The sequence below is a fragment of the Felis catus genome, assembly GCF_018350175.1.
Source record: "Felis catus isolate Fca126 chromosome F1 unlocalized genomic scaffold, F.catus_Fca126_mat1.0 chrF1_random_Un_scaffold_34, whole genome shotgun sequence".
NCBI classification, from domain to species: domain Eukaryota; kingdom Metazoa; phylum Chordata; class Mammalia; order Carnivora; family Felidae; genus Felis; species Felis catus.
In genome coordinates, this window is record NW_025408522.1 from 430,112 (window position 1) to 442,453 (window position 12,342).

At 51.3% G+C, this 12,342-nt stretch overlaps 1 protein-coding gene and 1 long non-coding RNA gene across 5 annotated transcripts in view; both read left to right on the forward strand.

Moving 5' to 3' along the window:
• LOC111559453 overlaps nucleotides 1-12,342 on the forward strand; it is an 84,621-nt gene that overhangs the window by 19,464 nt on the left and 52,815 nt on the right. The window contains exon 1 of one of the 4 annotated variants that reach the window (XR_006593589.1): nucleotides 3,572-6,579. The exons of the other annotated variants lie outside the window; for them this stretch is intronic. This is a non-coding gene — a long non-coding RNA (uncharacterized LOC111559453). Of the gene's footprint in view, nucleotides 1-3,571; nucleotides 6,580-12,342 lie in introns of those variants that run through there. 4 annotated transcript variants of the gene reach the window in all.
• Nucleotides 2,061-3,429, forward strand: LOC123383647 (MAP/microtubule affinity-regulating kinase 3-like). Its single transcript, XM_045051635.1, has 2 exons — nucleotides 2,061-2,822; nucleotides 2,925-3,429. Exons 1-2 carry the CDS (start codon nucleotides 2,460-2,462, stop codon nucleotides 3,414-3,416), a joined length of 855 nt encoding a protein of 284 aa, XP_044907570.1. The 5' UTR covers nucleotides 2,061-2,459; the 3' UTR covers nucleotides 3,417-3,429.

Sequence of the window (12,342 nt, forward strand, 5' to 3'; positions counted from 1 at the left end):
CATTTCTGACTTCATCTTCTTGTGGTTGGAAAAGATACTTTGTATGATATCTATCTTGTAAAATCTACTGAGACTTAACTCGTGACCTAATGCAAAGACTGTCTCAGAGAAGGTCCCGCGTGCCGTTATTGTTGGGTGGGGTCCCGTGCCCGTCTGTTAGATCTGGCTGGGCTATGGTGTTCTTCAAATCCTCTGTGTCCTTACTTACCTTCTGTCTGGTTGTCCTGTCCATTATTGACAGTGGGATATGGAAGGCTCCAACGATTATTATAGAACTATTTTTCCCTTCAGTTCTGTCGATAATGGCCTCTCATTATGTGTGTAAATGTTTATCATCTTTTCTTCTTGCTGTACTGAACCTCTTAATTCATATAAAATGTCCTTCTTTGTCTCTTGTAACATTTTCTGATTTAACGTCTGTTTTGTCTGGTATTATTACAGCCACTCCACCCTTTCTTTTGGCTACTATTTGCATGGATTATCTTTTTCCTTCCTTTCATGTTCAACTTTTTTGTGTCTTTGGATCTGAGTCCCTTGTAGGTAACAGATAGTTGGATCCTATGTTTTTATCCATTTCACTAATCTGTTTAATCTGCTTACATTTAAAGTCATTACTGATAAGGAAGGAATTCCTTCTGTGGTTTGCTCTTTGTTTTCTATATGCCTTAATTGCTTTCTGTCTCAAATTTTCTGCATGACTATCTTCTTTTGCATTTAGTTGATTTTGTTTTGAGGTGAAACATTTTAATTCCCTTCTCATTTCCTTTTGTGTATGTTCTGTGGCGTGTGTGTGTGTGTGTGTGTGTGTGTGTGGTTGTGTGTGGTTACCATGGGATTGCTTTTAACATCCTAAAGTTACAACATTGTAGTATCAATTTATACCAGCTTAACCTCAATAACACATGAAAACTCAACTACTTTACAGCCCTGACCCCACCTTCTGTCAGTTGTTAATGTCACAAAATTACATCTTTATGCATCTTGTGTCCAAAAGCATAGATGAATAATTAGGTTTTTAAATATATCAGTCTCTTAACATAGAGAACAAAAAGTAGAGCTACAGACCAAAGTCATAACAGTACTAGCGTTCATAATTGTCTGTCTGTTTACTTTTACTGGAGATTATCTCTTCAGAAGGCTTCGAGTTACTTGTTCAGTGCCCTTTCATTTCAACCTGAAGGACCCCCTTCACTGCAGGGCCAGCCTAGTCATCAGGGCAAGGCTTTCAGCTTTGGTTGATCTGGGAATGTCTTCATTTCTTCCTCATTTTTGAAGGACAGTTTTCCCAAATGTAGGATTCTTGGTTGACAGCTTTTTTCCTTCAATGCTTTAAACACATCAACCCATGCCTTCTAGCCTCCAAGGTTTCTGATGAGAAATCTCCTCACAACCTTATCAGTGAAAATATGATGAGAAGCAATCTTCCTCTGAGCTTTATAGATGTTAATAATGAGCCTTATCGTGTTTTACACAACACAACATTTCCTTATACGTTGTAGCACCATTTTGAGACCAGGAACTGGGTATTTTAAGTGTAGACATTACGAGGTCTATACAAGCCAAAATTACAGTATTCTAAACTTGAATTGAAAAGGCCACTGAACCATCTTATAGATTTTTATTTCTAACAAAGTAAATATCAATCTTGAAAAGCCCACACAAACAAACAAAAAGCCCATTGTGGGTCTTTTTTTTTATTGAGTAAAGGGGTTTTGGGAATAAAAAGTGAGGAAACCACTGTGGTCTCAGACATCCCCAGCCATGATTGCATAATTGGCCCATTTCTTGCTGTGCCCTCACAAAGCCCCATTGTGAAGTCATGGCAAGACCTGTCTATATAAGACCCTGGCTCGGCTGGGTGTTTGGTCTTTACAGCCCAGGAAGCTTTGGTGACCTGTCGGCCTTTGACCCTAGCTAGTTTGTTTTTGACTTCTCTCTTTTTCATTTTGTTTATTTATTTTTTTATTTTCATTTTTCTTCTTTCTCTACTCCTTTTCTCTCCCAATTTTTTTTTTGCCTTTTTCTGGTTTTACTTTTTTCTTTTTTTCTCCTTTTTTAGTTTTTCTTTTTCTCAATTTTTCTTCGTTTCCTCCTTCATTTTCTTTGTGTGTGTGTGTGTGTGTGTGTGAGTGTGTGTGTGTGCGCGTGTGTGTGTTTTTCATTTGTTTTATTTGTGTTAGCGTTTTAGTACAGTTAGTATAGTTCATATTGTTAGTGTAGTTCATATTGTTAGTATAGTTCATATTGTTAGTATAGTTCATAAGCATAGTATTGTTAGTATTGGCAAATTTTGTAGGTTGGTATTGTTGGTTAGCATAGTCCGTGTAATTAGCATTATTTAGCATTAGTATAGTTAGTAGGTCACCATCCTTCAGGGGCGTAAGGCCATTACCGCTGGTGAGGAGGACATCTGTATTTACAAGATCCCCGAGACCACCAGTGAGGGCAGCGTCCCCACAATGAAGCTGAACCCGCACATCCCAACCGGGAAGCAGTCTGATGTGAAGTTCATCAGGAAAACCCAGAAGGACCCCGCTGGCCTCCAGGGACTTTGTCGTGAAGTCCAGAATATGAAGACCTCAGGTCACCCAAGTATTGTCAAGTCACTCGAGGTGATCAACACCAAGGAAACGTTAGTCCTCCTTTCAAAATATGTAAGCAGAGACAACCTGTGTGACGATTTTACGCACCATGGCCAAGTGACGGAGGAGGTTCCAGACAAATTCTGCCAGCTGTTATCGGTTGTGGAGTACTGCCACCAACAAGGTATGATCGGCGGGTATCGGAAGCTGGAGACACTGCTTTTTGACAAGAAGCTGAAGGTAAAACACACGGGGGTTGGACTGAGCATCCGGTTTGCTGGCTACAAACTCCACACTTTCTGGGACAGCCCCCCTTATTCTGCCCCGCGACTCTTCCTGCAGCAAAGGGAGGACACCCCTTCCGCAAACGCTTGGAGCCTGGGGGTGGTTTGGTACTGCTTGGCCACCGGGTTTGAGCCGTTTGAGGGGGAAGTCTTCTGGGAAGCGGAACGAAATATGGAAAACAGGGAACACAGTGCTTTGATTTTCATGTCCCTGGAGAGTGAAAACCTGTGGTACACGTTGACAACCATCCAGCCCAAGATCAGCACACCAACCACAGTCCGCTGCTGGAGCTCCATGGCAACCTGTTCCAGCACAGGCCTGTCCTCAGAGCGGAGTAGTCTGACCTCCGAAGGGACCAGCATAGGGACCACGATTAGTGGGCCCAGATGCAACTCACCAGCCACAAACTCCGACACCAGCAGTGAATACAGGCAGCCAGGGAGGATGTCCCTAGAGCCAAAAAATCAGGTTCTCAAACCTCTTGATAAATTCAAAAATTTGTTCAAAAAGAACAATAAAATAGAACCCCAAAAAAATGCAAATAAATGAGAGCCATAAGAGAGCCACGTGTCCGTGCCTTTATTTTATTTTGTTTTTTAACTTTAAAGGGACTTAAATGTTTGTTTTGAAACAGAAGGGACAGTGCGAGTGGGGGAAGGACAGAGAGAGAATCCCAAGTCTACTCTGTGCTATCAGCTCGGAGCCCGACGCGGGGCTCCAGCTCACAAAACAGATGGTGACCTGAGCAAGACCAAGAGTGGGATGCTTGAGCCACTGAGGCCCACCCAGGAGCCCCGTCCCTGCTTTTTAAGTGCAGGGAACGATGCTGAGCTCCAGGAAGCCCGGGGACATGGCACAGGAGATTGGCCAGGGCGACGGGTGGGACCAGATCCAGAACAGCTTCACAGGCTGGAGGAGTGTCGGTGGGATAGTGACCTGCTGGATTTGGAGTTGTAGGAAGCACAGGTGGAGGTGGTGAAGTTTTGGAGTGATGGGGGCTTCGTGGGTCTGGAGCCGATGGCCAAGGAAGAATTCGTGAAGAAGTCTTTGGTGCAAAAAGGTGATTTTATTAAAGCACGGGGACAGGTCCCATGAGCAGGGAGAGCAGCACTGGCGTCGTGACGGGTTAGGGAGAGAGCCAGAATTCCTTGGAGACTTACTCTAGGACTCAAGGTTCCAGGACCTTGAGGGGCTAGCTGTGGCCAGGAAAATGCCATTTCTTGCCGTTTAATGAAACCTCAGCCATGAGACCCTTTAGATGGATCTGGGCAGGCCATAAGCGTGGAGGATGATTGCCAGCATATATGTTGCGGCGGTTGAGATGAAGTAGATTTGTCATTATTTGTCATAATGGCGTGTGGGCAGCGGGGGACCCGGGGGTGGGTCACAATGGGGTGTGGGCAGCGGGAGCCCGGGGGGTGGGTCACAATGGCGTGTGGGCAGTGGGAGCCCCGGGTCCCCTTCCAGGGACTGCCCACCTGGTGGGGAAGGAATGAGCTGGGTGGAAACACTCTGGATATCACCCTCTCTTTCCTGTGCACCCACTGGGGACCAGACCTCAGCCGGTGGATGTCCCAGCTCTCCCTACCCCACCCTCCCCCCTGCTGTCCCCGTCCTCCCTTCTGCCGTGGCTCCGGACTCACCTGCTCTCACTGGCCACAGGTGCAGGGTCCATCATGGCCCCCTTCCCTTCATGTCTCACTTTGGCCACCTCCAGAAGCTGACTTGGATGACCACGCATAGCAGGCTCTTTTTGCCCAGATGTTGGGTCAACAGTAATCCACTTATCTCACTGGAAAGTCTCAAGACACCACATAAAACCAAATCATGGCTCTGTGCCCTCTGTATACATGACACAGAACCCCAATATAACAGACTGGTGAGCAAGGAGGTGGGGTGAGATCAGAGGGTCCCTAGTAATGGCCCCCGAGTTGGAACTACTGAGAGGCTTGTCACCTCTGGGTCCCCCAGGAGATTCACTCCTCTCTCCCCTTCATCCCCGACCAGCAACACTCCAGATTTGTGCCAGCAGACTGGTTGACTGTACTGTGTTTTAAAGGACAAGGAGTGCATAATTCACTCATTTATTCACTCAACAAACACGTTTACATGATGGTATATATGGTGGAGGTTCCATGGGGCACAGGACCCAGTTCCTGCCCTTCAGAGCTGAGGCCACCGGGAATAGGTAAGGGAGCGTGGAGTGCAGTTCCAGAGTCAGGTTCAGATCGCAGCTCTACTGCTGACTCGCCATGTGACCTTGGGGAAGTCACTTAACCTCTCGGGGCCTCAGTCTTCCCACCTATAAAATGCATACACTAGTGATGCCCGCCTCGAGGACAGCTGTGAAATTGAAATAAGGTCATTTAGAGATGCTCTGGGAACACTGCCCAGGACAAAGTGCAGCAAGTATTTACTGCTCATTTAGCGGCCATTACTGAGCACCTACTATGTGCCAGGCACCAGGGATGCAGCAGTGATGGAGACACTGATGGGGTGCTAGGCCCCGGAGGGGTAGACAGGTGAGCAGTGCGGAATACCCAGGAGACCCCAGGTGTGGGAAAGCAGAGCCTCCTGGGGATCACACTGCCTCCACCTTTCCCTGCCCTGAACCTACAGCTGCTGGCCCCTCCTGGTCACCTTCCAGCCAGACCCCATTGTCCTGTGGCATCTGGGGAGCGCTTTGCCAATTGCCTGCCTCAGAGGTGCACTTGTCCTAGCTCTTGCCAGCTGGGGGACCTCAGGACACTGCCGTGGCCTCTCATCACCTGCTTTCTTTCTGTGAGGGAGGACCCAGCCCCTTCGACGGGGGTTCAGCGAGGAGCAGGGGACAGAGTGGATGGCATCCAGCCAGCAGGGTCAGCTCCTGTGGTGACCGGGAAGCAGCTGGTCAGCTTTAAACACACCTGCAGCTCCCCTGTGGCTCGCGGAGCCTCGTGGTCTGTGGTCTGCAGAGGTGGCCCAGGGCGGATGGTGTATCTGTGCCCCAGGTGTGGTGGAGGGGGGTTAATTAAAAAGGTGGCTGGGAGATGAATTTCTGGAAACACAAATTGGAAACCAGTGGAAGCTACTGATCTGCCTAATGGGAAGCCGATGGTTTCTGAGCGTGCAGACAGCTCTGGCACAGGCAGGTGGCAGGAATCGATGTGGCCCCTTCCCCGAGCTGATCGGCCCCAGGTGCACTGGGAACATGGGTCAGGGAAGGGCCGAGGAGGTGCCCACAGCCTCCTAGTGGGGCCCTGGGGTACTGATTCTGGCTCAGAGCTGGGGAGCCGCTGCGTTTCTGCTTGGGGTCCTCGTCAGAGGAGCTCCCATCCTGCCTCAGTTTCCTCATCTGGAAACTCCTGACCCCTGGTATTATTGTCAGGTTAAGTGGGTTGTGACAAATACCGTCCTCAGTGCTGGGTACACGGTAGTAAATACCCTGGCCCACGTCTCAGCCCTCCTGGAGCTCACACTCTAGTGGGTGCGACACACAATGAGCAGATACAGTTTCAGGGAGAACGCCTGTGCAGAAGCCTTGAGGGGGGAGGACCCGGTGGCCTGCAGTTGGCAACAGTAGCCTGTGATGTGAACAGACATCACCGTGGCAATCCGCAAACACCCCCCAAATTTCAGATCCCCACACCCCCAGGGGACTGCGGCCCCGTTGCGGAGAACCAGTGATGTGGATCTGCTCGATTCCTCTCCACGGAGTCCCTGCGGCACACACGTAAGTTTATGCCCGCTACGCAGATAAACAAAGTAACGCTCAGAGACGCTTGGCCAGGGCTGAAGGCCACACAGCTAGGAAACCGAGCCCCCAGTGCAGGGCTTTGCCACAGCTCATGGAGCGGGCGTGGCTGTATTCCTTTGGTGTCCCCGCACTATCACAGCAGGGCTGGGCCCAGGGCCTGGCTCACCAGCCCCGGCCCATCTTGGGCTGCGCTGCTCTAGAATGTAGGCAGGTGACTGTTCACACTGGTGAGTGGATGCCATTGAGGCGTGGGCAGACTTTATCAAGCTCCGGCTGGTGCCTGGGCTCCTGTCTCACCGCACCCCCTCCTTCCCTCCCTAGACCAGAGTCATTTTGAAAGCACTTACTCGTGAAATGCTCTCTCAGGATTTGGGTGGGGAAGATGGCCAGTGTTAGTCTGCTTATTGACCGCTGGGCTTTATAAGGGTTTATCTCTGAAACAATAAAACTGAAAGATGGCCTCTAAGTTTATATCTCCAGCCTATATCTCCACCGCCTCCCCCCCAATTCCAGGCTTTTTAGCACCAGTGGCCCTTCAGGCATCACACTGCCCATCCACCCAAGGGCCTCCTGGGTCTCCGTTTCCTTTCTACTGTCTCAGCAGGGGGCGCTTTTATAAGCACAAACCACATCATGTTGCTGGTTTGGAACACACGATGCTTTGCATCTATATTCCCCATCACACCTGCCCCGCCTCCCCCTCTACCTCCCCTGAAGGGGCACTCCCCTTCAGACACTCCGTTCCCCTTGCAGCTCTTCAAGTACACAGGGTGTTCTCTGGCCTCAGGGACTTTGCACTGGCCACTCCCTGTCTGAACCACTAGTATCCCAGGTCTTTGCATGACTGGTGCCTTGTCACTATCCAGGTCTCAGCTCACAGGTCACCTCCTTGGGAAACACTCCCGGACCATCCCCAGACACCTTCACGGCACGTAGTGCCCTCTCCAAGTATTGAGTGTGCACCTGTGCACAAGCTTCCCGTCTATCCCTACCCCCATGGTAGCAGGAACTGTCTTTCCTACTTACCGCCCAATCCCCAGGGCCTAGGCCGGGGTTCGGTAAACATTTGTACAATTAATCAATGAACAGAGTGTGAGGTTCTGCAAAAATTCAGCCAGAGACACAACCTGACTTGGCCCGGAATTCTGGGCTTTGCTGGATTTACCCGCACTTGGTGGCATTGTGCTGGGTCTGCCCGCCACCCCCTCCACCAGTCCCAAACCACTGACCTGAGGATAGGTAACCCTCAGGGGCTGGTGTCCTCAGCCCCTGGCTCTGTCCCAGCTCGGAGGGCGGGCCTCAAGGGGATGTCCTGGAGGCCGGTCTGCACTGAAAGTCCAAGCCCTCTGTGTGTGTTGAGGGGAAATGCCTCACCCTGGGCTGCCAACCCCAGCAGAGGAAACCACCCCAACACCCAAGGGGTTAGGACTTGAGGATGAAGTTTCACCAGGCTGATGAGGAGAGAGGGAAGAGTGTCCTGGGCAGAGGGAACAGTGTGTGCAAAGGCCTAGATGTAGGAAGAGCCTGGTATAAAGACAGAAGAGGAAAGAGCCAGCCAAACCTCATTTTGGAAGGAGGACTATGGTCTTCATCTGCCTCATTGGATCTCCCCCACCACTCTATGCTAAGGAGGAGTCGGTGGAGCTTCACTCAAGATCATGGGGAAGTCTTCTCCCATGGCCCCTTGTACCAGCCTCCTCCCTGCCCTCCCTGTTCCTGCCCTTGCCACCCTGCTATCTGTTCTCAGCACAAAGCCAGAGGGGCCCTCCCAAAGCTCCCACCTTAGAGTAAAGGCCAAGGCCATCCAAAGCCTGCACCAGCCAGTCCTCTGACCACCCCTCCTCAACTGTCCCCATCACTCCCTCTGCACCAGCACAGCGGCCTCCTCGCTGATCCTGGAACACACCAGGCCCACTCCTACCTCACTCAGGGCCTTTGCACGTGCTGAGCCCTCTGCCCAGAACCACCTCCTTCATTGCTGGTTCTGCTTTTATAGGGAGACAAGGTGAATTGGGCACGAACAGGGAGCACTTTGAGGTTGAGGGGACTTTCCTGGTATCTAAAGCTGCCCCAAGGGAGACCTTTTGGGGAACACTGATGGCTATTTTCCTAAAACTTAGGGCCAAGAAGCCCTCCCAGAGCTGGAGCCCCAGGGTGATCTGGGAGAAGTCCCATTTTCCTTGGCCTGCTTCATTCCTGTAAATACTGACTTTGGCTTCCCAAAAGATCGAGCTCTGCCAGTGATGTGACTTAAGCGGGGCCTCTAAGGGCTACGGATGCCTGGGCCAGCACTCAGGCACAGAATGGCCACTACCCGTAAGCCCTACCTGGTGCCGCCTCCGCTCTTTCTGAACAGAGGACGGTAGTGACCTCCGTGACCACCCGAGGGACCTGAGCCTGAAAAGCCACTAGCTCTGAGAGGATGCAAGTCTTAGTGGTTTTAAAACGTCAGATTCTCATGAAATGCCATCCAGCACACCTGAAGCGGCATCCCCTCCCACCCCACCGAGTACTTGTCAGCACCCCCAGGCCGGAGTCTGACACGCCCACGTGCCCCACTCTGGCATCAACTTCCCCAGGTGGCAGACACAGGCAGCCTAGTCCAGCTGCACCCATTCCTGGACCTGAAACTCCACTCAGGTCTCTGCTCAAGTGTCCCCTCCTAACCCCTCTCCCCATCTTATCCCAGTTCCTTCTCCTTCAGGGCACTGTTGGCTACCTGACATGTGACATAGTCATTGTGCAACAGCTTCGCCGGTAGGTAATAAAGCTCACCCGCTTAAAGCATGCAAGGCAACGGTTTTAGTATATTCAGAGTTGTGCAACCGTCACCACTGTCTACTTTTGTGATGTTTGCATCACCCATAAACCTATACCCATTAATAGTCATTCCCCGTTATTACCCCCTTCTTCCAAGCCCCTGGCAACCACTTACCCATTTCCTGTCTCTGTGGACTCGCCTGTCCTGAATATTCCTATAAACGGGACCATGCGCTCTGTGGTCTTTTGTGACCGACTTCGTTCATGGAGCAAAGTGTTATTTCTAATCATCCATTTCCCCCTACCTCAGGGCCTTTGCACTGCTGCTCCCTTTGCCGTGAATGTTCTTCCTCAGATACCTCTGCGGCTCCTTCCTTCACTCCCCTCCTCAGCAAGGGCTTCCCCAACCCCTATTTAAATGGGTAATTCTCGCCCTCTTCCTGGCCCTTCCAACCTTACCAGCTTTGCTTTTCTTCAGAGATCTTAGCTTCCCCCCCTCCCCGGCATTGCTGCACTTCCCTATTAAATCAGCCTCCCCAAAAGTCAGGGACCTTGTCTCGCTCACTGCTCAGTGCCCCCGAAAATGGCTGCATGTAATAGCTGCTCTGTGTTGGTTGAATGAAGAAATTCCAGGGTCTTCTGGGATCCTTTTAACCTTATTCAGAGCCAGCCTAGGGTCTGGTGAGGCCATGAGCCACCTGGGGGCAGGCACGCATCAGGAGCGCTATCACCCTGGGATGCTCAGTTTCGGCCCCTAGATGCCGCCACAGTGCTCAGGGTTCCAGGGGCCGAGCTCAGCAAGGGCCTTAAGTGTCCAGGGCCTTCGGTGCCCACGAAGGGCAGCTGGGCATCTCCCACAGTGCCATGGAGCTGGCCATGAGGACAAGGTCTGCAAGCAGGGCTCAGGCCTCAGCCTTCCCCAGTGACAAATGGCTGATAATTAATGTTGGACCCGCACGTTATTAATCAATTTAAAGTCGAGTGCGCAGCCAGAAGCGATTCCTAGGAAAAAAATGTTCAGCCCCACATCCTCCTCATTCTTACTCATCAATCACCAATTTTGCAGGCAGCTTATTAAAATGTAGAGAAAAGCGTGGCTGGAGAAATAAAAAGCCCTTAAAGGCCCAAAGATGGTTTATCAGGGTTTTGCAGATGCGGAGGCAAAGGGTGGGGAGAGGGGTGTCAGGAATGGCAGAGTTGAGGGGCCAGGCCCCATTTCACAGATGGAGGGGCTGAGGCCAGATCCTCAAAGGTGAAGGGCGATGGTGTGAAATCCAGAAGGGTTCATGCCAGCCCAGGAGCATGGCCAGAGGCTCGAGCCCCCAGGCCCAGGCCCAGGAGCGGGGGGGGGGGGGGGGGGGTGCGGAGCTTGCATAACGTGCCAGCAGACAGAACGAAGATCCCATGTGGAGGACTTAGTGACCGGAGGACAGCGGATCTAGGTCCAAATGCAGGGCAGGGGAAGACCATTGCTTTGGAGTTAGGCAGATCTGGATTCAAACCCCAGCTCTTCTCCCGACCAGTGGTATTAGCGGGTAAGTCGCTTTCTGTCTTGGAGCCTCAACTTCCTCCTGAGCCAGGAGAAAACCAGACCACTCTCAAAGGTTTGCAAGCGTGGAAGGAGGCCACGTATACGAAGGCCTGGGAGACTTTAGGCAGAGAATAGATGCTCAGTAAATGAGAACTATCTCTGAAGGCCCAGAACTGGTCACAGACCACAGCTGGTGTTTCTTCCGTGTCTCCGGAGGGCATGAGGATGTATTTTGAGTCTAGAGCCAAGCAGGTTTGCCCTCTGCTAGGACAGTCTTTCCAAGTACCAGAAGCCTGCTATGCTTTTGCTTGTCCTGTTTCTTTTCTGGGAGTGTGCTTTCTTGTCTCCTTCCCCTAGGGAACTCTTACGCATCCTTCAAAACCTAGCTCATACGGCACCTCCTCTGTGCTGCCTTCCCAGTACTGTCAGTTGCTTGACTTCTGTGTTCCAAACATACTGGATTCTTGCTAGATTGTGAATCCCTTGTGGGAAGGGCCTTGCTTTGTGCCGCCTCATAGGCGGTGACATAATACCTTTAATTGGATGAATAACTAAAGGGATGAGCAAATAAATGAATGGCCATTTACCCCTTCCCTGATGTCACTTAGAGGCCTGTCCCTCGCCATCCTTTGCCTCCATGACTGTGAACTTCTCAAGAGCCAGAGCCTGGTCTAGGGGTCTTGCCTATGTCTGTCTCCCACTGGCCAGGTCCGTTCTTGATACATACTAGCTACTCAAAAGATGTCAGAATGACCGAGAGGGAAAAGAGGAGACGGGAAAGCTGAGCCCGTGCTTAGTAAGCACCTACTACGAGTCAAGGGTGGTGCTGAGCATTTTTACCTGTATGATCCTTTTTTTAGCGTCATACCAAGCTCATGGCGCAGATGTGGGTACTGGGGCAGAAGGACCCAGATATGTGCAGGAGCCAGAACTTAAACCACAGAGTCTGAATGGCCCTTGAGAGCTGTTGCCGTTTCATGATGATGCCTTCCAAAGGCATTCATGCATGCATGAGTGACTTAATGAGTACACAGCTAAATGAATGAATTACAGAGTTCTCAGGAGAAGCCTGCTGCCTCCTTCCTCTCTCACGCCAGTCCCTCTGCCTCCTGCCCAGGCCTTTCTCCGGTACAGCTGGGTCAGCGCTTTTATTTGGGGCCGTAGAATGAGACCTGGCCCGCCCCATGCCTTTGCAGGACTCCTACCTCCCTGCAGATTTTCCTGCGCGCCGCCCCCCTCCTACACCCTACCTTTCTTTGCTCTGCAGCTGCTGGCCCTTCCTGCTCCCCTGCCAATCAGACCCCCATTGTCCTGCCACATCTGGACTGCTCTGCAAATTGCCAGCCCCGAAAGGCTCACTCAGCATTCTCTGCAAGCAGACGTCCAGGCTTCATTCACAAACACGCGTTCCTAAAAGGCTGGTGATTGTGTCCTCAGCGTCCCCACTG